The sequence below is a fragment of the Phaethon aethereus genome, assembly GCF_964289735.1.
Source record: "Phaethon aethereus genome assembly, chromosome: Z".
Classification (NCBI taxonomy): domain Eukaryota; kingdom Metazoa; phylum Chordata; class Aves; order Phaethontiformes; family Phaethontidae; genus Phaethon; species Phaethon aethereus.
Window position 1 is genome coordinate 36,876,487 of NC_138577.1, and position 24,200 is coordinate 36,900,686.

Below are 24,200 nucleotides of genomic sequence, written 5' to 3' on the forward strand. Positions count from 1 at the left end.
CTAGCTCCTCAGTAACTGGGCCAGCCTTGGTTAGCACCATAACAGACAGGAAAGTTCTTAGAGGTCACTGTCTTCACAGACCTCAATAGCTATCCTGCTTATTAGTATTTTCTAGTAAAAAACAGAATCACCCATAAAAGGCTCTAAGGTGCGTTAAAAATAAATTACCAAGAAAGAAAACCTGTCAGTTACTTCATTCATTCCAACAGAAATCTTATTTGTGAAACTGTTAATCTGTATTTGCAGTAAATACAAATATCTATCCATCCATCCATCTTTTCATATTGTTTACACAGTTAAAGTGCATGACTAGTTTTTCTGGCAACATTCGAACTTTATAGCCAGAAACAACATCAACTTGTCTCTAAGTGTCTATCATTTCAAGAATATAATAAATTCATGAAGTTGAAAACAGTAACAGAAGGAGGCTACAGAAATGTCATCACATAACTATAAGAATTCTGATCATTAAGACTTTGTTACTGAACTAATGAACTCTCCATTAAAATTATTTAGACAAAAGAATGCAGACACAATTGGAATCTGCCAAGGGACTTTATTCACTTCTAGAAGATGGAGTTTAACTGAGTTTCCTCAGTTTTTGCTTTTTCCTATAGTCTAGGCTTAGAAACTACAAATCTTCAGTAAATGCAAATCAGAGAAAGAAGGGGGAAAAAAGGTACTCCCATGTAACTGTGAATTTTATCTAACCTTTCTTTGATACACAATTAATTTAAAATGTTTCTCAGCACAGGTGATGAGCATCAAGTACTAGATTTGACTTTATAAAATAATCCTACCTATGACCAATAGTAACCTAAGAAAAACTTTCTCAGTCAGGTACTAGCCCTTATCACTTCCCTCGTCCCTTCCTGTGCTGCCCTCCCTGCAGTTACATCATCAATACTTAACAACTCTCAGAAGCTGATGCTGAATCAAGAAAAGCCAACCAAGTGGTCATTAACAATTTGTAATAGACATTGGGAGGGGGCAGGGACTGACATGACTTTTTTATCACAAAATTTTAAGATACGTGTGATTCTCTAGGAGCCACTGAAGCAAGAGGTATGTTTTGTAACAGTTCATGTCACAATATAGAAATACCTGGCATTTCAAGGCAGGTAACAGGAAGACCCACCAGCAATTGCAGCAGAAACTGGACTGCACAGTTATGGTTTCTCATTAGAACCTTGTCTTCCTAACTGTCAATGCAGCATGCTAAGTAATGCATGTAACAGCATATTTTTCATAGTACCCAGATCAGCAAAAGCAACTAAACTGCTCCCTTTGGTGCTATTAAGCACCGCCTTTCAAAGTTGTATTCAGTGCTTCCCATCTAAATGTGAGTACTCCAGGTAGGTCGTGCTATAAATTGTTTACTGGAAGTTCTAGTGAAGTTCTAGTAAACTATCACTTTGTCAGAAGACTCCATGTAAGTGTGTAACTTAAACTTTTAAATTTATTGTGGTTACTGTAATTTAGACAGGCTCCATAATGGTTCTTTTTAACAACAACAAAAAGTACTCAACAGTACATGCCAATATTTCTCATAACCAGAGAGAATAAATCTTCATAAAGACTCCTCCAATGAAGTAAAAATTTACCGGTGACAATATTTATTCTTGAGAGGTCAGTGTGCATTACAGGGTATGGTGAATGTTTAAAAGACCTCTCTGGAACTAAAACCATTGGCTTTCTAATTTAGAATTTCTCTCCACTAATACAAGATGATTGATTGCCTTTATTTCATGTACCCCTTGATTTTTCCTTTAATTCATCATGGGCTGCTTTAAGCCAAATGCATTTAAAATCTGTCACAAGAAGAGTGGTCTCTTTTAAATTGTTGTAAAGTAATGAAAGGACATAGTAAATCAATCTCATTTCTGCCTTACCAAAGGATAACCTTTGCTCTATTAAAGTTGTTTAGACAATCTCAGTGCTCTACCTCACTTTCTGAGTAATAAACATATATGGCACTGTCATCTCAGAGATGCCTTTAGGATTTCAGTGAGTGAAGGTAACTAATTAATTAGAAACTTATACATACGCGCTTATGTATTTGTATATATCCACTTGAAAAAGCTTTGTTGTTAAAGTATTCTGTGTTTTCAAAGGGTTTCAGCAGTACATACTATTCCCTAATTTTGTACATATTTGTATGTGTAAGCATACACGCACACCCCCCAAACACACTCAGGTACATACATCCATTGTGTAAGTTAGAAAAGAATAGAGAATTCACAGCAAAGCTGAAACCATGACAGAATTTTAAAATTTACTATATGGCTCACTGGTCACCAATTGATGCTTGTGAATTAATATAAGGAGTCAATGAAGCAATATACTTTAGAAGGGAGAGCATTGGTTTCACACAGTGGCACTGAAGAACTTTTCTGTTTATGAAGAGTATGTGAGACCTAATTTATTTTCCCCTTCCCCCTAAGCCAACTGGCCACGTTTTACCATGAAAGGGAGTATAAAACACAGTGCATGTAAACACCGAAGACTGTGATGACCCTTCAGATCCCTCTCACTTTTATGTTCCTATGACACTGCTGAACCTCCAAATTTATTTCCACCTACACAAAGCAAAAAATATATAGAAGATGCATGAAATAAGCAATATATTATTTACATGTCATAAATTCAGCCAAAAGAAAACAAAGTGTGTTGCCACTACCTTCTGGCATGCAACAAGAAGTTGCGTAAACAGTAGCAAATTTGCAGAAAAATTGTGTCTAAAAACATGTAGTGGACAAAAAAATTTTTATTCACATCCCCAAGTTAACTGGATGTCAGAGACTTTTCAAAGGATAAAATTTCACCTTTAAAGGAATCCAGAAATTACAGGCACTGCATTTAAAAAGAGAGAGAGTATGTGTGTTTTAAAACACATGAAATATATACGGTATCTTTTTAAAAGAACCATGTTATAGTAATTATAACACATTTCATAATACAACAATCTTTGAGAGGTTAAAAAAATAGCAATACACAAGAAAATTTACTGAAAAATGAATGGTTGGCAAAACCACTAATTGTCATTTGGTATTTTCATAAAAGTGTACAGATGTTTCCAGTTAGGTCTCACTGGTTAAAAAAAAAGGTTGGCAAAGCATCAACTATCTAGAATAAACGATCATCTTTATGATTTTCTCTGAACTCTGCATGTGGTGACCTTTAAAACGGACATACTGCCACCTTGCCCTGGGAGTGGGTAGGGATAGGGAGTTCCAGATGAAGCACACTTCAGCTGTATCCCAGAAAACACAGAACAGGTAGGTTTTACTGAAAAATGAAACAGGCATGTGTACCAACTGTTGACAGGAACCCAAGCCTGAGAAAGAAATACAGTACAATAAATACAAAGGACTATTTAACAGCCCTTTTCTTACTGCCACATTCAGCTTTTTTCCTTGTAACATTTTACATGCTCTTAATTTCAAAGTCCTCTACTGTTAAGATCTAGGAGCCACACAAACACACATCATAAAATATGTTAAAGTTCTAACAGGTCTGAATTTATTCCTGTTACTAGCTATGTAGCATTTCTGTATATGCATGGCCTTGCTACTGACTGCAGCTAATTTGTTTGTAAGCCATCATTAATCTCGGCTGTATATTTTCACAGTTTGGATAAACACTTCATTTGCATTAAATTTACAGCATTAATGAGATGTGAAATTTAAAATGCTACTTGAAACATAAATGATGTAAGAAACTAGAACAAAAATGTGGTTTTATCACACTTTAAATCAGCAGACCAATTAAAACCTATTAAACTAGAAATGATGATGTGTTGCACTGTGAATTTGGTTTTATAACTCATCTTCTAGAACTAAAATGAAGAAATGTAGGCTTAAAGATATGGGAAAACAAAACAAAACAAAACAAAATAGCTTGAAAATAGTAAGTTGGACTTGTTTTGGAAATCTTGCTTAGTTTTTAAACTGACTTTGAAATGAGTATTTGTTCTTTATATATCTCATTCTCTTTCCCAAAATTCTATTAAAGATTACATGTATGAGCTCTTGAAAAATAAAATAATTGAAAGAAATATGATCAGAAGTTCCGTAAGATGGCATAAATCTAATAAATAAAGCATATGCTAAATTGATGTTTCTCAAAGAGCTCAGTTTTGTTTTGAATAAACTTCATCTTCAGATGACAAATACTGAAACCCTTGCGATCCCAGTCTAATCCAAGATAACACTGGCAGCACGCAGGAAGGTAATATCGCAAAAGCTTCTCTATATCATTATGCCTATGTGAAACTTGCCCACCTGTTGCTGGTGTAGGAAGGATGGGTCTCTTGGGCTTAGTCCCACATATCGATTGGCTTGGGATGTGCCTGAGGCTGTGTAGGCTGATTAAGGAAGAACAAAACAGATTGATAAAAATACCAACCTATCATAACTATTACCCTGTACAAATATGAGAAATCCAGAGTTATGATTTTGCAATATATAGGATGTGTCTGTGTTTTTCCTTTATTTAAACTTCAAGAGAATGCGAAAGAAAAATTGGACCAAATTTGGAAAGGCATGTGTAAATTCCTATAAACTTCAATGGAAGCTGCATGTGTAAATCATAATGATGTCTCTTGTTAAATAAAGGTCCCCTGATTAATTTTTTTTGTTTAATAAACAAGGTATGTATTTGAAGGAATCACGAGCCTGGTTCTCATTCCCATTACACCAATCTAGGGCATGAGTGAAATCACTGAGATTACAATGTTGAGAGAAAATACAAGTGCACACTTATTATTCGTACTGCTGTGAAGTCCCATCACAATCAGTAAAAGAACAACAAAAAATGGAAACAAAAGTTCAGTTTACTTATGTGGCACCGAATGAAACTTTACAGGCCTTTGGAAACAGGATGTGTCTGATTAGTATTCTCATGAGAAGGGAGCTAATTTTTACTATGCAATATGATATTAAATATTGAGCTCCCCTATGCATCAGGAAACAACATTTTCCCAGGGGGACAACTTAAGGAAGTCTCCTGCTGTCTGCTATAGAAGATTAAAGAAATCCATCTCTGAGGAGAAAGGGCATGGTAGGTGATGCTGGGATTAGTTACAGGATATGGACCCTTCACCTGTAGGTCACATTCCTGTCTCATCTCTGCCAGTAATCCCCAAAAGCCATTACCATCTTTTGGTGGCACTTATGAAACGAGGTAGGTGGTCTTACTCCACTTCCCAGTGGGCAGATGTCCTCACTGCAACTTGCAGCATCACAATCTGGAAACTTGCTGGCAGACAAAGCAAAACTACTAAAATTGAACAGACACACACGAGGATGCCAGTGAGGAGCTAGATGGGAGTTCTTGCTGAATTGGCCTGTTACTATTAAAGTCACACAGCAAATACAAGCAAACAAAATCCATTAACTTAAAAAAAAAAAGGTTTTACACAATAAGCAGGCTTTACTGAAAAACAGTCATAAAAATTAATCAGTTATTAGAAGGAAATTATGGTGGAGGCCACAAGGTTCCCCAAATATTATCAAAGCCTGCTGTTCTTTCTCATTCAAAACAATTTTGCTATTGCACTTCAGACTGAAAAGCAGTGCTCATCATTTGCCACTTTATTCTCATCAGACTGAATAATAACAACTTGTTGGCCAAGCATGTTTTTATATATATCTCTATATACATATTTTCAACCATCCAATCAGTTATTGCAAATAAAAATAAAGCTATGCCTTAAAATATATTTAGTCTTGATTTTCCCATTAAGTTGACATTAGCACTCTGTGTGGCAGGTCTATTATGACTGATAATACAGTTTACAGGTCATATATCAGCAGGACATGATCCCTCATCTTTTGCTATTTTCTTCATCAACAAGCTATGTTCCTTCACTTTTTTGCTCTTACAGTTACCGATCCAGTTTCAAAAGGTTTTACCAAGCAGATAGACTACTGCACTGCTCTGAAAACCACAATACTCTGAACATGCAGCATTTATGTGCTATGTCATATGCAGAACTGGCACATTCAAATAAAATTTGCACATAGGGGTTTTTAAATTTTTATTTATGTGCTGTAGTGACAGACATTGGATTGCTAGGCAAGAAGTTACTTGCACACTGCTGTGAAAGCATGAGGAGGCCTTATTTCAAGTATCTAAGCCGAGATGTTCTAAGGTTTATGGGGAATCAGGTACCCAAGTTTCAATGAATTGCACAAGAAACTGAGTGCTGACTTCATTTGAAAATATATAGTCCAAATTTTTATCTTAGTAGTGGGACAATGAACAGATTAGATTTTCCTTCGTGTAATGATGAATAATATGGTCAGATTACCAGAAAACATCCTAATGCAGTTCTGACATTGTATTAGTTCTTTTTGCCGTTTGCCTTAGAAACCGTGACCTCATCTGAGACAGCTATTTAGGACAGGCATGATCATGTCAAACAGGAAGCAGAATGAAACTGTGAATACTTGAAACTATACACTAACTCAGTTTTCTCAGATTTCTATTCTGGACCAAAAGTTTAGAGCAACAGCTTCTTGTTTGCTGCTAAGCCTAATTCTTAAAAGGTGCAAGAACCGTACCACAAAATAACAGGAAAGATATAGATATACTTTACCACCTTTTAACAAAAACTTCTGCTATACTAAAAGAACAGCTAAAATACTGTTTAAAATACTTAGTATTTTAGTAGTAAAAATACTTCCATAAATCTACTCATGTAATTATTTGTTTATACTTAAACAATAGTTTGTCCAGAAATTACTACTATCATTCTATAATAAAGGCATAACCAGTTTTCCGCCTTCATATCTTGGACACTACTGTGCACATTCTAATGAAAATATGTGAAGTAGATATTTTCTACTACACCTAGGAAACATACAGTTTATGGTGTCCATTAACAACAGACCAAAAGTTAGGGACTGGATTTACAGTTCAAATACTAAACAGGCCTAAAGCAAATAATTTTAAACTAACAGACCCTAAAGAGATTAATATTTTTAAATGGTAAATTTTCTTCCAAAGTGTATGTTTTGAAGCATCTACTAAAAATCTTCATCGCTCTGCTAAATACTGGTAACATTGGCCATGACAAGTCCAAATAAAAGTTCAAAGACAACAGAAATGCAGAAAGTAGTTGAAAAGCAACATTCTGCATCACTGAGCATAAGATGAGTATTTGGAAGACAAGAAATTACTATACATAGTAACACTTTTGCTCTTATTTCCATTGAAGATAATAGGATAAATAATATGGTCCTATATAGTAATAAAGAGCTTAAAACATCAAAGTTAGCGTTTAGGGTTTGTTGTTTTTTTTTAACATACAGTGGATCTACCCATCCACTGAAGCAATGACAAGGAATTAAAATTTTCTTTTGCCACATCAGTTGTTTTTGCTAAAAATGACACAACCTATATCAACATGCAATTGTCATAGCTCGGATTCAGTATGCGTTGTAACAAGGCTTGATTTCTGAAGGAAAGCTCATTGAGGAGCAAATTATCCAATCGCTGTTTGGAATTCCGCCTGCGGGTCATTGTAAAACCTTGCTATCTGGGTGTGCTTCTCAATGTCTTAACAATGTCCACCTTAGATGAACAACCATGTTTTCTTTTTCTTGAACAGTGGTCAAATATGCAGGCTTTTCCCTTTCATTTTTGTTGGCATGTCACAAACTTTGGTTCATGCAACATGATGCATTGGTTGAAATTTGGGCAGGAAAAGCTTTGCAGTCAGATCATGTTAGCTCTCCATGTAAAATGATGAGCATCCACTTGGTCAAATAGTAGGAAAAGGCACCTTTTTCTGGCCTCAATTTGAAATGATATCGAATCTTCGATGGACATTTTCGGTTTCCTAAAGAAATACTTACTGGTTGCTGTAGGTGAAGATGCCTCACCTTCAGTGGATGTAGTGATGGGTTTAGTATCTGTCATGGTCAGGGTCACAGGTCGCACCGCACTGTGATGGGGAGAGGGTGCCAAAACTGGAGTAAAATGGCCAGGCACTTTCCCTACTACTTGACCACTGCTGTTAGGCTACAAAACAAAATCAAAAGAATGCCTTGTGAAACATACACATTGCACTTAAGGAACCTACCCACTTCTTTTAGGGTCTTCCAGAATGCCCATCACCATAGTACCTGCGTGCTGGAATGCACTGTTCTAACAAAGCAACGAATTTCTATGTAGTATTTTCAGCAGGCAGATCCCTCCTCAGATAGGTAGTACATGCTTAAGTAGCAGTACTTTTTGGTAAGCTTTCTTTCTTTCTTTCTGGATGCAGCATGCATCAGATTGTTTCAAAATATATTTGCTGTTCACGCAGCAGCTGTGAAACACAGTAAATCCCATGATAGCAGGATTAAACTGACCAGGCATAGGTCCTAACATAGGAAGTATTAAGAGCAAATGAGTGATGCAAAACCTCTGTTTTCACTTGCCATACCATTCTGGCTTGGAGCACAACCAAGACTTGACCACAGTTGTCCACAGAAATTACGCATACTGGAAGGCTAGCTAATAATTCACATGTTTGGGAGTGGGGGAGACGGTTAGGATACAATAACTATAATGTGTATGTCATACCATTTGGCCAAAAGCCACCTACCAAAAACACAGAAGCGTGGAACTTTGCAAGTCAAGAGCATAATAAAGACACTTCTTTCACAGATACAAGAGGCAGTCTGCATATGACCTTATTGTACAGGTCATCAAGGTAATATGCTACTTTCTGCATATAGGCACATCTTAATGTGTCAATGTTCATTGGTAAATGTGTTTAGCCAATGCTGAAACATGCCTTAGACATTCTGTATGACTGTAAATACTCTAACAGTAAATAACTTGCAGTAAAAATCAGCAAGTAGTAAATAGTTTTTTCAACAGTGGCTGATACCTTTTATCTTAAACTGATTGTGTGTTCTGTGAATCATACATATTTTAAAATACAGCCACACAAAGTAAAAAATACTGGGGATCTTATTATCAGAAGGATCTTGTCAAATTTGAGATAAGTCAAAGTCAAGAAATGGACTGATGAAGGACCTGATTCAACAGATACAAAGGAAAGGTTAAAAGAGGTAAGCATGACTATAGTAATGAAATAATAACTGGGCTGAGACAATTACTGCAAGTATGTGCAGAGTATAAACACACAGAAAAGGAAGGAATTATTTGGAAAGTACGGGAAGTATAAACTCGGTGTAATGGAATGAAATAGAGAAGGAGAAAATTTAAAATTAATAGCAGGAGAAACTTCCTGGCAGTGTGATCTACTAGACTTTGCAAATGCCCCCAAGGGAGAGTCGTGTTCTTTAGGACATCTAAAACCAAAGTAGAAGAAAACATAAGTGCAAATGGAGACCAATCTGGTATTCATAGGAACACTGAGCAAGTTAGCAGACTACTTCCCTCTCCAACATCACAAGCCTTATAATGAGAAATAACAGTAAAAATGTTAACTAATGAGAAGTGGCCAATAAACTGCTCCTCTTAATGAAAAAGTGTCACCCCCTAAACATAACTGTATGTTTGGTGTGGGGGGGTGTTGGAGCAGGGGTGGGGGCAAAAGAGCCATGGAATCCCCAGATCTTGCAAAGAAATTGGGTGGTATTTGCCACTTTTTTATTCACGCCCCTAGTTGTGTAAACTGAGAAGTTACTACTAGGAGTTTAGTAATGGGAGTAACTGTCAGCTGTCAAAGTAGCTTCAAAATAAGAAAGCAGCACAGATTCAAAGGAATGACAATACTTTCACGAATAACAAATTCCCCAAATAATTGGCAGACTACATTAAGTTTTATTCACTAGGTGAAACTTAACAGTTAGATAGAGGTCCCTTAGTATGTGTACTTGAAATGAAAATGAGATATATACAGAATATATACAAGACAATTTCTGGAAAATAATGTGCCCTAAAAGTTTACTGAACATTTGCTTGCATGCTTATGTAACCAACGGGTCATAAGCGCGGAACTCAGTATTTACAGAGGTCTTTCCTCAAGAATACAAATTATATCTTTATATTACAGCAAACAGTTATATATTAAGTATGTGTCAATAAGCCCACTGTCTTTGAGTTCTATCTTAGCAGGGGTTTAGGAAATTTTATTTTGTGAGCTCTGTTTCAAAGACCTGCCAGCCTCTAAAACCAGGTGTCTTGGAGACCAGAAATCTGACTGCACCTGCCACAGAACAAAATGAAAATTTCCACTAACATAAATTCAGAAAATCTCTAAGAGTTACCTAAAATAAATCCCCCAAACAAATGACCCAAGATACTCCAAAATTTAGAGGCAAGTATCCTCATTCACTGACTGCAAGTTGTAGAGAGTTCAACTCAAGACATCTCAATGTTGCAATAAAACAGGCTCTGCTCTAAGTACGGGAGCTGTCACACACTTTGAAGCATTTGTGGGGAAAACTGTCAGAAATACAGGCAGACCTTATGATAATCTTTTCTTTACAACACCAAAATTCTTGTCAGTAAGACCTGCTTGCTATGTTAGACTAGATTTTCAGTATGTTTCTGGGGAGCCTGCTGCAGAGGCAAGCCTCCTCCTCTCCTGCCCGGGCAGCCCGGCTGCTCACACAGTCTGCTGGAGGGACAACCACCTCTCAGTTGTGTCTGGTAGCTCCTAGGTCACCGAGTCACTGACCTTGACAACAAGGCTACCTTAGGAGCCTTAGCTCTTGTGGTGTGCTAACACATCACAAAAACAAGGGAGAAACCTTTACCAAAATGACCAACTTTTATTAAAAACTAAGAAAAAAGATTCCAGGGAGCTTATGGACTAAAACAGCCAGTGTCATCAGCTTCCAAAAGCAGCGGTCTCCAAAGCCTGACTCGAATGAATTAGAAGGACTCAGCTTGAGACCAGGACAATTTACAGCCATGTATCACCTTCTACTGCTCCCTAGTGATCCTGGTCAACAGGAATGCAATGGCTCACATGGACTCCAGCTTAGTCCTTGTGCATATGGTCCAAATGAGCAAACCCTTTCCTTGCTGAGTTATAAGACAAAGAATATAGCTATACCCCATTCTCATATAAACCATGTTTTTCCCAGTGCGATACATAACAGCAGTGCACTACATCACCCCACTTGATCCAAATTGAGGGTGAAATCCTGTGCTTGTTGAAATCCATGGGGAATTTAGTGATTTTAGTGGACATGGTTTGTGATCCCCCACCAAGTGTCTACATTTTTTTTTTTTTATGTCTTCTTAAATGGTAGGCATTGTTCCACATCTGTCCAACATGTAAAACTGAGTCCAGACACAAGACAATGAAACTGAGATCTGCAACCTCTAGACAGGAAAATAAAACGTCCAAAGTAAGAAAAGGGAAAAGTCATTACTTCAGTAAGTTTAATTCTTAGGGTTCCAACATTTCAGATTCTGACTGCACATTAGATTTCAAATGCAATTATAACCTAGTTACCTGCCTCTTAACACCTTTATTGTATATTGTCACGTTTCCCCAAGTATCTTCTGACTGCACTTCATGGTTTATTCTGCTTTGATTTTTGTAATCTCTAATGTCTATTCTTTTCCTTTTTCAAGTACTTTACCTCTGTTTTCACATTTGTAACACAACATTTGTTTTAAAATTTTGCAGTAATGTCAAATACTGTGCATTGCAATAACTGTTCAGATGTTATTGCTCAGCAAACAAGATAACACAAGAAGGGATAAGTACACACGAGACAGAGCTTGGTGTACCATGTCTAAGAACCTAACTTTTCCCCCTATACTGAAGGTTTCCTGTATTTAAAATTTTAACTAACCTTAGTTGTAGGTAAGCACATACTCACCAGGACTTACACATATATAATTCTTCTTCAAGAATCCTAGTTGTTTTTCAGATGTGAGCTAAGGTCCTCCCTCTGACACAGTTTGTCATAGGAAATGGTACACCTGAAATTTTCTTAAAACTTCAGTGTTTTTCCTGGGTGTGCTACATTTGAAAACAGAGTTTATGAAAACCAGTGTTGTACTTTCCCAAATTCTGTTACATGAATGTCAGTCATAAGAAACCTTCCTGAAACATCCATACTTGTCTTTCTTGCATGCAGTCAACAGTGAGGCACTTAAAACTGATATTTAAGTTATTGTAATTAGTTTGCAGCTTAAGATCATAAAGTAGTCCTAAGTAAACAGATCACTTAATTGTCTCAGAGTTGTTGTTTAGGCCTGTCTTCAGACTGATGCTGACATTGCTGCATTGATTTATACTCAGTTCACACTTTTATGGTTACCATTGCGAACACAAAACTAAAAAGCTTTTGAAATAAAGGCCTAGATTCTGGATCATGGCATTTGATAGTAGTACAAGCTTAACATTGGCTGTCTTGGATGTCTGAAGTCCTCTGTCCTGCTTTAATTTTTCAGTGTGAAGAGGGAAACCCTCTGGTCAGAAATAGCCCTCTGAAGTTGTCAATACATAGTATTATTGAAAACTGGCTAATAGAAATAGAAATAGTTTCTGTGACCTGTTCTCCCCTTAACTTTTGCAGTTATGTCAAAAGATATTTTATCATGGAAACTACATATCTACTTGGACAGTATCCACTTGAACTACAAGTGTAAATATTTATAGCACATAATTTAACACAAATTCATTTTATCCTTATTTAAGGTAAGTTCTAGGCTCTAGTTCCAGTTTTCCCTGAGGAGATTCTTACAGATAAATGCATTACAGGTGAAAAATCAACTGTTACCATCAGCTAGGCCATCAATATGCCTGTGTGATGGATTCACAGAGAGACGATGCCTGAGGCATAAACCTCAAGCAAATTGCGTGGAGGCAGCTGTGTTAGATAAACAAGCCGTGCATTTGAAAATGGGAGAGGGAAAGAAGCAAACACAATGAAGGTTTGGCAAATTTAGCCCCAATTTATGCTGGTATACATTTTTCTGTTGCTGGATTGGAGGCTAATACAATTTTCAGATCTGTGTGACATTTTCCAGCTTTTTAATTCACACCATCTTGAATTGCAACAGATGAACCCATTCATGTCCTAAAGCCACAGATGAGCTGTATTCACTCTAATAGCTGTAACATAACTCAGATTGTCGGACTGTGAATATCTGATTGTGTGCACTACGTACATTTTCAATTAGTCCTTGGGTCTGAATTCTGAACAGCAATTTGTAACAGGTATGAATATGGACTTTCTTAAAATCAGGATTCACTATACCTACTTTCCCTGCTGGGATTTTACTAATATATTTATAATCAGTAATTAATCAACCATCTCTTAGACTTCTGTTCAGGTATTTGCCCAAATACCAACACATTGACACCTTAGGTCTTCAGTTACACTAGGACAGTGTTTTGTCATATAGCTCACTACTTCCAGCATTAAAAAAAGCTTTCTGATGCCATAATGAAATGGCAACACTAATATCTACAGATGAGATATCCAAACATAACAGGAATTTGACATACATATTAAACAATTCACATAAACTATTAAGTTGCTTAAATGATAAAACAGATTTTATGTTTACATTTGCACAGTATCTTTTTTTACAAAATAATGGTAATTATAATTCAAAATTCCAAATAAAATAATTCCAATTTTCCTTGGAATCTTACATACAAAGCATCTTCAAAGAAATAACCAGCAAAGACCAGAAATTATCTTAATCCTGTGCATTTCCTAGATACAGCTACATATGATACTGTGTTAGGTGTTTCAGAAAGAAGTTTCAGGGCTTAATAAAATTACATTATTCCAGCTAAACACTATACTTGGAGAACAATACATTTTCATCTCAAAACATGCGTTTTTCAATAGAAACTCTGTGTTTCCCAAGACAGTTACCCTGTCTATAGCCAGGTGATCAACAAATGAGTGCAGTTTAGTCAAACTGGACTCAGTGTGTTTGGAAATACTCTGTCACCCATTTCTTCTCAACAGTTCCAGTCCCTTGTAATGGCAAAGTTCATATACTATGGTGAAGAGTATCACTGCAAAACTCTTATGGCAGTGTAGTTTTGAGACCATCGATTGAATTAATTTTGTTGATGAAGCTGTAGAAGATCCAGTTCTGCACATTTTGGTCCCCTCCTCACATACCAAATATCTTGTGTTAACAGTTGTGTACCAGCCACATCTATGAACCAGGACGTCTTAGCTGGTTAAGTTCTGTCTCCGAGTCCATGCCACTGTGCTCTGTGATATTCACAGAGGGTGATGGATGTTTCAGAAAATCTACAAGTAAAAGAAACTGGAAGAAGTATCTTCCACTTTTCTAACTCCTCCCCTTTTTTTTTTCTTTTTTTTGGTTATACAAAGCAAACCCAAACTTTTTACTTTGGTAGAGTTTTTGCCTAGGGCACCCTAATATAACGTTGCTTGTGAACTTCAGTGGCCATTTTAGTCTCCCACTGGAGACAGCTCAATGGTATAGAAGGCAGTATCAAATGAGCAGGAGACATATCCTCAAGTTACTACCTATCTGAGTAATATAACAGTGCCTTTGAGACTCTGCTAAACATAAGGGAATGGTACTACTAGAGCACTGCCTGTGAGACTGTAGAAGGTACTGTAGGATGGTTCCTTCTCAAGTTGAAACTGGTGGGTTCCATAAAGCATTTGTTTAACAAGAAGCAAGGCTATACAGATTTTATTTCTGCTATTGGACACTACGGTAGCAATATAAATGTACTTTGCCTTTTTATAGTGCCCCTTGCCACTTTTCATAAGGATGAATCTCACTAGTTTCCATACCCTTGCCACCTGAGTAACTCATTGCTACAGCACATCTTACACAGACCTCACTGGGAGATGCCATGCGAAAGCTTCAGGTGGTGTGACAAGCAGCTACCTGTCTGGTTGAGGAATTAGCTTTAGAAAAAACATGTTGTTGCCAGTTCTTGGCTGACAATATCACTTCTGTTCTACTTTCTGAGAGAAATCAAGGTGTTGACTTTGATCTATAAAGATCTGAGTCTCATCCACTTGAGAAAGCATTTCCCGCTTGATGTAATGTTGCTGAGGCTGAGAGCAACTGCAGAGCTTCAGCAACCCATGTTCATACACAGATATAGTAAGATAGTCTAGGCAAAGAGTCCTCTATCCTGAATCACATTTTACTTGTGAGCTCACAAAATATGAATTATTTGTCAACAGGTAGAGCATAAGGAAATACCGAGCTTTCCTTGTATATTCGCTGTAACAACAGGGTAAGTCCATGTTACACAAGCATAGGAAAGGAAATCTCTCTGTAGATAAATGTTCAAAAGATATCTTTGGGTTACATGGTATTTCAGGCACTCTGTAGACTTGTAACTGTGCACTTAATAAACTAAAAATGGGCAAACTAAACACAAAGTAACAATTTACAACTTGCAATTATATCTTTAAATGCCTTGTCAGTAGATACAGTTAAGCTACTACTCTCTGTCTCCCAATTACAATTAAAACCAGCACATTTCCACATTTAATATTCAATAATTTCTTTAAAATTACAAGGAAGGGCTTGCCCAAGAAGATGAAAACTATTAAATGTCAACAAATAAAGGTGCTAGCTGTACCATAGAAACCACATGCACGCATATAGCTTGTGTCAGCTTATTCTGCTAGTATTCTCCCAGGAACCAACAGGAAGCCCTTTGACCAGCCCAAACAGAGCCTCACAAGATTCCCTCCTCATTACTAAATGACTGCAGTTATTGTATTGAAGAACGACAAAGCATCTGCCTGGAATTCCGGAGGAGTGTGCCTATCTTTCATTGAACAGAAAACTGAATACCACAATGAATTATGAGAGGAAAATAAGCGGCCTCACCAGCTTCCAGAAGCAGCTCTTCTCAAGCAGTTCAGATATTTCCATCTTCAGACAAAGATAAAACCACTAAAAAGATAAAGCTGCAAAGTAGCCCGCATTGCAAGAAAGTACATTTTAACAGGCCGGGAATTTTAGTCAATATGTGGACAGCGGTTCACTTGGACTGTAGTATGTAACAAGTGTAAGCCATTTATTGTAAGAGGAAAATGGTCCAATACTTAACTACCCCAAACTGCAGGCAGTTTTACCATGCAACTGAAAACTGTGTATTTATCCAAAATGTCACAAAAATTGATTTAAGTTACCTGTAAACTGTGCCCTTCATAATCCAAACTCAAAGGGCTTTCAAGATTGTCTACTCCTGTTTGCTTGGTTCAGTCAGAAAATAAATTTCTCTCTGATGCCAGGATGTTCTTCAGCAGGATTCACCTTAACAGTTTGCTTTACCATCATTTCCTTCATCAGACTTGCTGACCCTTCTTCTGTGATTCACCACACCTTGATCAGGAAGTTATTCTGTTTAACTCAGTGGGGCATTAAGTTTGGAGCTTTTGGTTTTGACTTCAGCTACACAAGTGTTGTTGTGCGCTGTGATTTTTCAGGCTCACTGGAAGTCTGATTTTGATACTGTATATTGATTCATACACTCAATTATTAATGCATTTCAGATTTGTGCAGATTTACATGTGTGCCTGCACACAGAGGAGGTAATGTTTTCCAAGATTAAAAGATTCACCCATCTGGAATCATTAAAAAAAGAAATGTTCAAAATTTGTGTTAGCTTTGAAAATCTCAATACACTGTAGATGAGTGAACACTGTAGGTTGATTAGACACATACCAATCGATTAGTTTTTGCTGAAACTTAAGAGTGAGTAACCATTATCAATTTAACCGTGGAGAGACCAGCACCCCATCATAATACGGATACATACTCACACACACAATCTCATCCAATAAAATGCGTGCCCAGCTAAGAGAAGCACTGAGGTAAGTATGATAAAAAGGGCTCAGCAGAACTACCCAATTAGTAAGAAAGTACAGCACTTCTCAAAATCTTGGGAACTTTTCAGACTACTAGTTGAAGGCAAGTCCAGCTCTGTATCTAACAAGGTCCATTTCTGCTTAGTACATTTGTTTATTTATTCTCCAGATTGAACAAGGGATAAAAAGCAGATATGCATGAAACCGACAGCCACGGCTCTCTTTTGTTTAGCATCATCCATTGTTGAACCACTTTTCACTGCAGCCAAAGGGCCTGTTTGAACTTCCTGACTGTTCATCACACATAATTTGGAGTATTTATGTCAAGAAAATTGCCCAATGCTTCCCACCGTGGAAACCTATGGGAGCTCTATATCTTTAAACTAATTTTGCTTAAAGTATTCCATTGAATAGCATGACTGTCTCACTATAATCAGTGCAGCAGTAATGTAATTAATCTCAAAATTGCTGTGGGGAGTACAAGGCATCTCAGTTGCCTGTTGTAACAATCTAAATTAGCGTATTAGTGAAAGATGTTGGGGAGGAACAGTTCAGTTTAGGTAAATGCTGTCAGGGTATCCATCCTTTCTATGTCTAAAGCTGAAATCAAAACTATCATCATAGTTCTCCTTTTGAAATCCAAATGAGTATGTTTTGGGGTGGGAAAGTATAATTAAATTTGATGTGGTATTCCTGCAGATGAAGTTTTGCATTTTATAATAATTAAATTTGTTTGAATAAAAATTCATGTTTTATTTAGAAAAGAGAAACTGGTTTGGCTCAAAGCATGCCATTGTATCAGAACAATTCTCTTTTGTCACTGAAACTTCACAGACGGCTGCTTTTTCTTATCCTAAGCAAAAAATTATTCTTGCTGTTTTACTTTTTGTACAGCCATCCTTTAACTGTTATATTTAGAGATTATTTTGACTGGGCATAAAATTCCTCTAATGTACAGCTATCTCAGAGGTGAACTTTAAAGAATTAAATTTAAAAGAGATTCCGCTAATAATAGTGATTAATGACAATAAATTGTGGAGAACAGCTGATGCAGATGCCTAGAATCCTGTATTTAGTGTTGTTAAACGTCATCCCCCTTCTCAGGAACTAAATCAAACATCAAATGAAATGAAAAACATTACCCTAATACAAAGGTGATGAAAGTAGTAAACTGAGGCCAGTTTGGCCTGTTATTCCCTATGGTGCCACAACACAAGAAGAGGAAGTGTCTTTAGTTTGCTACTACTCCGAAAAAAATCAGCAGCGTAAAACTTTATGTCTTAAGGTCAAAATATTAATCTTTCAAACGCAGATAAGTGAAGAGAGTAAGACTCTTGCTGGGCAAAGAGTTGAAAGCACCTTTGCTTGATGAATATACTCCCCAGTGTTAAAATCACAAGACAGTACATTTGTCAACGGTCTGAAAGGACGTCAGATACTTCATTTAGATGTTGTATCTTTTCAGTGATGATCCAAAGCAGAACACAGAATGATCCAGAGAGATTATCACCTCATCTACTCTTTTAATATATATAAGAAATCAAAATGTAAGTAAAACAAGCACTGAATAATTAAAGAAATGCATAACAGTAACGGCCTAATTTTAATTTGCATAATTTTTCCCTTAATAGTGCCTAATTAAGACATCAGTTAAAAAAAAAAATCCAATGGAACTCTAAGATTTTCTGCACTGAATTAACGTTAAGGACTTTTAATGGATGTGTTAATTAGACTTTGTTATTCATGAAAATTTTACACAAATTAAAATCAGGTCCTGCATGCAACATTCCCAGCTGAGTCTCAGCTATATGGGACTGAAAGACTTTCAATGCATGCGCAGATTTGTATTCTAAAGACAACATACTCCATTTTCACTTTTTGGCTTAATTTGCATTAATATAGTAACAGACAAAAATCACATAGTTAGGATTTCTCCCTTCAAAGTAAATTTTGATTTTATGGACCTGCTTTTTTTTTCTTAAATACATATAACGTCATGCAGCTGGACCAGAGCACTAGCCCATGGGGATGACAGCCACAGTGACCTTCTGAACAGCCCAGAGGGGCCTTTTCTGTTATTCAACATAGAAGGTTTGATTCAGTCTCAAGTTCTACTGTTGTTGTGCCTGAAACGCACGTTGAAAGGCCTGTCATTATTGGTGAAAAACAAAGCAAAACAAAGCTCAAAACAAAACGCCATCACAGCAACCCCATCACCCCTGATAAGACAGTCCTTCCAAAGAAGCCTTACTCTTAGGAGCAGGAAAACCTGACCGTTGTCTCTTCAGTTTACATTCCCAGGGCTCTTCCAAAAAACATGCAAAAAGCAGAAGCTGCAGGGCTCCACAGGAGCCTTTCAGACAAGGCATCAAAACTAAATATCAGCCTGAGCAGCGAAGATTACATACACTGACACAGGAAATATTCCGAGTATTGACAGACCAAGTCTCAGCTGAAGTTTATCCTAGAGGGCAGATCACATGCTAACGCTATGTGCTGATGCTATCATGGAAAGCAGTTTTGCTCACAGTACTTCACAAATTACTTCACTAATGAAAGCCATGTTAATGTCCTATATCAGACGTTAGTCTGAATTGGTGCAGCAGCCAGCAACTCATCTGTTTACTGCATGTTCTCTACAAAAGGAAGAAAAAACAATTCTGTGGGTCTGTGCTGTCCTCGCTACAGTAAAGTCCTTGCATCTGTGCAGAGAAAAGTCACGTGCCTACGAAACAGGGTAAGCATTACCTTGATAGAGTTTTATTTTCATTGTTGGTCGGCAAATAAACTTTTACGTCCGCGTGTGTGCATGCATGTGTACGCACATACCAGCACACCCCTTGCTCCGTCCTGCAGCAGGAGCTTTGCCTCCGGTGGCCCAGCGCTGCCACAGCAGCACCCAGCCTGCAGGAGGGGTGCAGGACTAGGGCCTGCCTTGTTAGTGCTGCCGGGTCGTTCAGTACAAGTAATTTTCTTACGCTTGACAAAGGAATAGAGAGTGGATATGACTAACCTGCGACCTTTATTCAACCATGCTGAACAGGGAAAGTTGCTGGATCACCTACAGGCCTGCTCCCAGCTTGCTCTGAGACCACAACTAGTGAGATACTGGTCTAGACGCCCTGGGAGACACACATTCCTCATAGGATTTCTTTTGGAGGGTTCGCATTGTTTTACAGTACCTGGCTAGTCTGCGGGCTGGACGGGTCATACGAAGGTACATAATTCTTCAGAGTATCCTGAGGATTCAGGTGGGGAGGATATCTGATCGTTGGATGAGAGAAGTAGCTAGATGGGGCAGGAGGGAGAATAGCTTGTGCTGGAAATGGCAATGGTGAAGGTGGAGGTGGAGTTCTAGTTGAGATGACTGGAGAAGATAAAATAAAATTAAAATTACTTCGCATCTTGTTTCTTCTAAAATTCTTCACCTCTGTGTTACAGCAAGAAAAATAAAAAGTCAGTTATAAGTCAGTACTGCACTCCTGCTTCATGGCATCTTCACAGAAAAACTCACATGTCCTACCCTCACAACATCCCAGGCAACAGAAAGTGCTACTGTGTCAAATTCATAAATATTGTATCTTGATTTGGCTTTGTGGGCTATGACATCATATTTTTTCATTTTTTCTTTAAACAGTAATCATTCTCCAGCATAAAACACATTTCAATTATACAGTTTTCCCATCTGGAACCAAAATAAACAAAACAAATACTTTACTCAATAAATAAAACCTATGCTTTTATCCACAGCACTCCCAACAGAGGAGTGCAAAGTCACCAAGTCCTAAGAAACAATTAGTGATTTCTCACTGCATTGCACATTACCTGCCTTACGTGGGGACAGGGTTATAACTACTCATCAATAATGCCAAGAACATTAGCTCACCCTTGTTAGCTAATGAACATTCAACTTCAAGGCCTGGGAAACCAATCCATCCACTAAAAAAATCTCTGACAAACAAAAAAGTATCTACACTATACATTTTTTCTCTGCATTCTCTTTCTTCCCAGCCCCTACAAACACACACTTCTCTATCTATAGACTGTATATAATGTTTTCACAGTGAAAGGAATGCACAGCATGTCCTGCTGCTGCCCAGTCACCCAGCTGGAAGTGGAGAGTGTTCTTCTATCACAACTGCACAACAACCCGCTTTCTACCCTTACTACACATCTAGAGGGCACCTACTTGGCAACATATTAAAAAGGAGGTACCGAGTTTGATAGAAATAGAGAAAAGACAACAGTCTTTTAATTTTCATTAGTGGGAGGGTATAAAATCAGGTCTGTATAAGCAAGTTATTTTATAAACTGCTCACTGTTCTATACTTTATCAGCACAAGCACATCAACACCGCTCTCCTGGACCACGTATCTATCTTTGGTTTTTTTCAGCTTAACATTTTAAATTACTTGCTATTTTTGAGCTGGGACCAAGTCATAGTTTTCCCAAGAAAAAAAAACACTAGAAATGTTACAAAACTGCCGTACTTGATAATCAAAACCTTGCAAATCTCAAAACCATTGCTCACTGTTGTAATAGAACAGGCTACGCAGATAGAAATCACGTTTCCTAGCACGAAAATAGTTCATCTACAAATTAGGTTATGACTGTCGTTCAGATACATATATCTAAAAATTATACACTAAAGCAAATATAAAAATCTACACACAAGTATAGGGCAAAAATAATTATAGACACTTGTTTTGTGACAGACTGATTTTAATCACAGCCCCACCAGTTCAGTTTAATCATAAAACAGTTACTGCTCTGACATGTGGGAGCTGTGCAAAACAAACACAAGTGAGCAGAAATCTATCCCTTCCATTTCGTCCATCATCTCTGATGTGCTTGAGTATTTGCTGATAGTGGAAACCTAACGGAGACCAGAATGTCTCCAGGCTCGCTTTCATAATACAAAATAAGTGGATGTTAAGGGGAAAATAGTCCTTACACATGAATTGAAAGAGAGGAACTTGAAATCATGGAGAAATCACAAAACAGAAACTTCTCAAAGCAGAACTGCATGTTAAAGAAAAGAAGAAAGAGTCTGCGAATCTGTTTTACTCCTCTAGTCACCCAGCTTTGATCAATAAATTAATCCCTTTATACGCAGTTAGTAAGGAGACATGATGAGCTGCTGAGGGGAGACTTCCGAGGACGGAGTTCTCATCTCAAGAATCAGGGTCACTCTCACCTCTAAAATTAAACAGACCATGATGCTGGAATTTCCCTGTCATTCCTGATAAACCCTCAAGATAACATGCATTCCATCACATTTCAAGTGTCTCCTTCACACTTTAAGTGAAGTTTTACCATGCTTTTACTATGGATTTCAGAAAACGGATGTTGAAAAATACTTATCAGGATTCTACCTCTTTAGACAGAGCATTCAAAAGAAGCACTGGTACTTATTACATTGTGTCACATTGCGAACGTGGTTGTGACTTCTCTCATGTATTAAATCCTACCTATTCTGGTACTTAAATACCACATAGTCATAGCAACAATAATAAAAAAGGATGTAGGTGGAAGGAGGAAAGAAGGACTTTTCCTGTCAGTTTCTTCATGCAGTTTACAGCTTATTTTATTCACTGGTTAATCCTAAATCCTTTCCAGTGACTTGCAGCAGTCAGACTACCTGAACAGAGCTTAATGAGCATTCCTGCAAAGTTACCCCAACCTCTTCCATTTCTACTCTCATCAGTACCATAAACAGCATTAGGTGTCTAAGAAAGTCTGCAAAAATGCACCACAATCTGATTGTAGGAAAGGAGAACAGACCAAATGAATAAGGAGGAGGTATTTCTTCCTCCTCCATAACCCTCACCACTGTGTGCAACTCCTGGGATTCCTGGGTGGTGATGCTGGGGAAAAGTGCTCAGTCTTGGTGAAGAATCCTGGGGAGAAGTAGGACTAAACAAAGGCTTTTCAGGTTTCTTCATTGTAGGAGAAGACATATCTGCAATAGAAAAACAATGAAACAGTGACATTAGCTTAGAAGCTGGTCTCAGGACACGTCGTTTTGTAGACTGAAGATATTTATTTTTACTGTTCTTGTATAAATATTGTCTGGTGACCCAACTCCCCTATGTGCAATAAACTAATTTTAAGCTATTGCTTTCAAACTTGAGAATTAATAATCCCCTAACTGGTCTTTGCCCTGCAAAACAGAAACTACATTCCTTTCATACCAGACAAGCCAAACAGTGAAGAAATGCCAGAACCTCCATAGACACTTCTCAGCTCCATAGAACATCACCAAATCATCTGCTTCCTTCAACAGCCACAATCTTTATTGCATTTTTTAATGGAACACCTATACTCAGGTGTGTAGGGTAACTGCCATACGCATGACAGTTTATGGTATTTATTATTTTGTTATTTCAAAACCCATCCCTTGCCCTTCCCAAAACCATACTGAAACATGTAACCACCCTAAGAATAAAGGATACTTTAAGTTTTGTATCTCATATTTTCCATGCCTCAAGTAGGGCCTTCCCACCTCTTCCTTCCAGTTTTCCTATCAACAAAAACATCTCTCTAGAGCTCGTTGCATGGAGATAACACATCGGTAAGGACAAACGTACGAATTCTACCATGCATGGTTACTGATATTGCTAAAAATAAAAATACTGGATTCTTTCTGAAAGTTCAAATTAATTAAACAACATTTGTTGGACTTTGCACCAAATTATTTCAAAGTTAATTAAAATATTTTTATAGCTCACACATCAGTATCATAAGTGGGTTCCATTTCAAATCAATGGGACTAACTTGTATTTAAAGTAAAGGTAATTTCTTAAGTACTTTACTGGACTGGGGCCACGTTGCAGCTGACTTTCCTACATAGACCATGTAAGCCCTTGAAGTGATTTTGGCACTTTTAATATTGACACACTGCATTGTGATATTCTGGGGGGACAAACAATCATCTTGGAAGTCAAAGACAGGCCCGCAAAATGTGAGCACCTTACCAAGACCAAATTGGACCAGGGCTTTCTGAACTGCCTGGAGTTTTCACCAGCTTTCAGGAGTGGGTTTTCATCCTGCCAGCCGTACTTAGAGCAGGACCCATCAAACCGAGAGACCACTTGTCCGCTCTGCCTCACGCCGTTGTCAAGCCCTGCACAGGCACTGGCACCAGACCCAGAGGAGACTCTGCCAGTGCCCCTGCACCTCCCCTGCTCCCCTTTGGTCCTGACTATCGAGTCTGATGACTTCCCAGACACCCTGCAAGGTTTACCTCTTCAAGAAGGTTGCTGAGAAAGGATTTTCTTCAGCGAAACACTCAGCGAGAGCAAGGAATTGCTTTACAACAGAGCAATTCAGCACTCATTCAGTTTTAACAGATATGACAAAGGTTGCTGTATGTTTATTATACTGATCCGTTGCAATTCTATGTTATTATCAAAACCACTGAGT

General features: G+C 37.6%; 1 protein-coding gene across 7 annotated transcripts in view; it reads right to left on the reverse strand.

Annotated features, from left to right (window-relative positions):
- Positions 1-24,200, reverse strand: part of NFIB (nuclear factor I B) — a gene marked incomplete at its 5' end in the record, with an annotated part of 268,667 nt that overhangs the window by 15,760 nt on the left and 228,707 nt on the right. For 3 of the 7 annotated variants that reach the window (XM_082013401.1, XM_082013403.1, XM_082013402.1), the window contains 2 exons: positions 19,958-20,142; positions 22,606-22,737. In XM_082013401.1, the coding sequence (XP_081869527.1) occupies positions 19,958-20,142; positions 22,606-22,737 (317 nt within the window). Of the gene's footprint in view, positions 1-4,283; positions 4,367-7,862; positions 8,029-19,957; positions 20,143-22,605; positions 22,738-24,200 lie in introns of all 7 variants that reach the window. The other 4 variants (XM_082013398.1, XM_082013400.1, XM_082013397.1 and 1 more) reach the window with 2 other exon arrangements.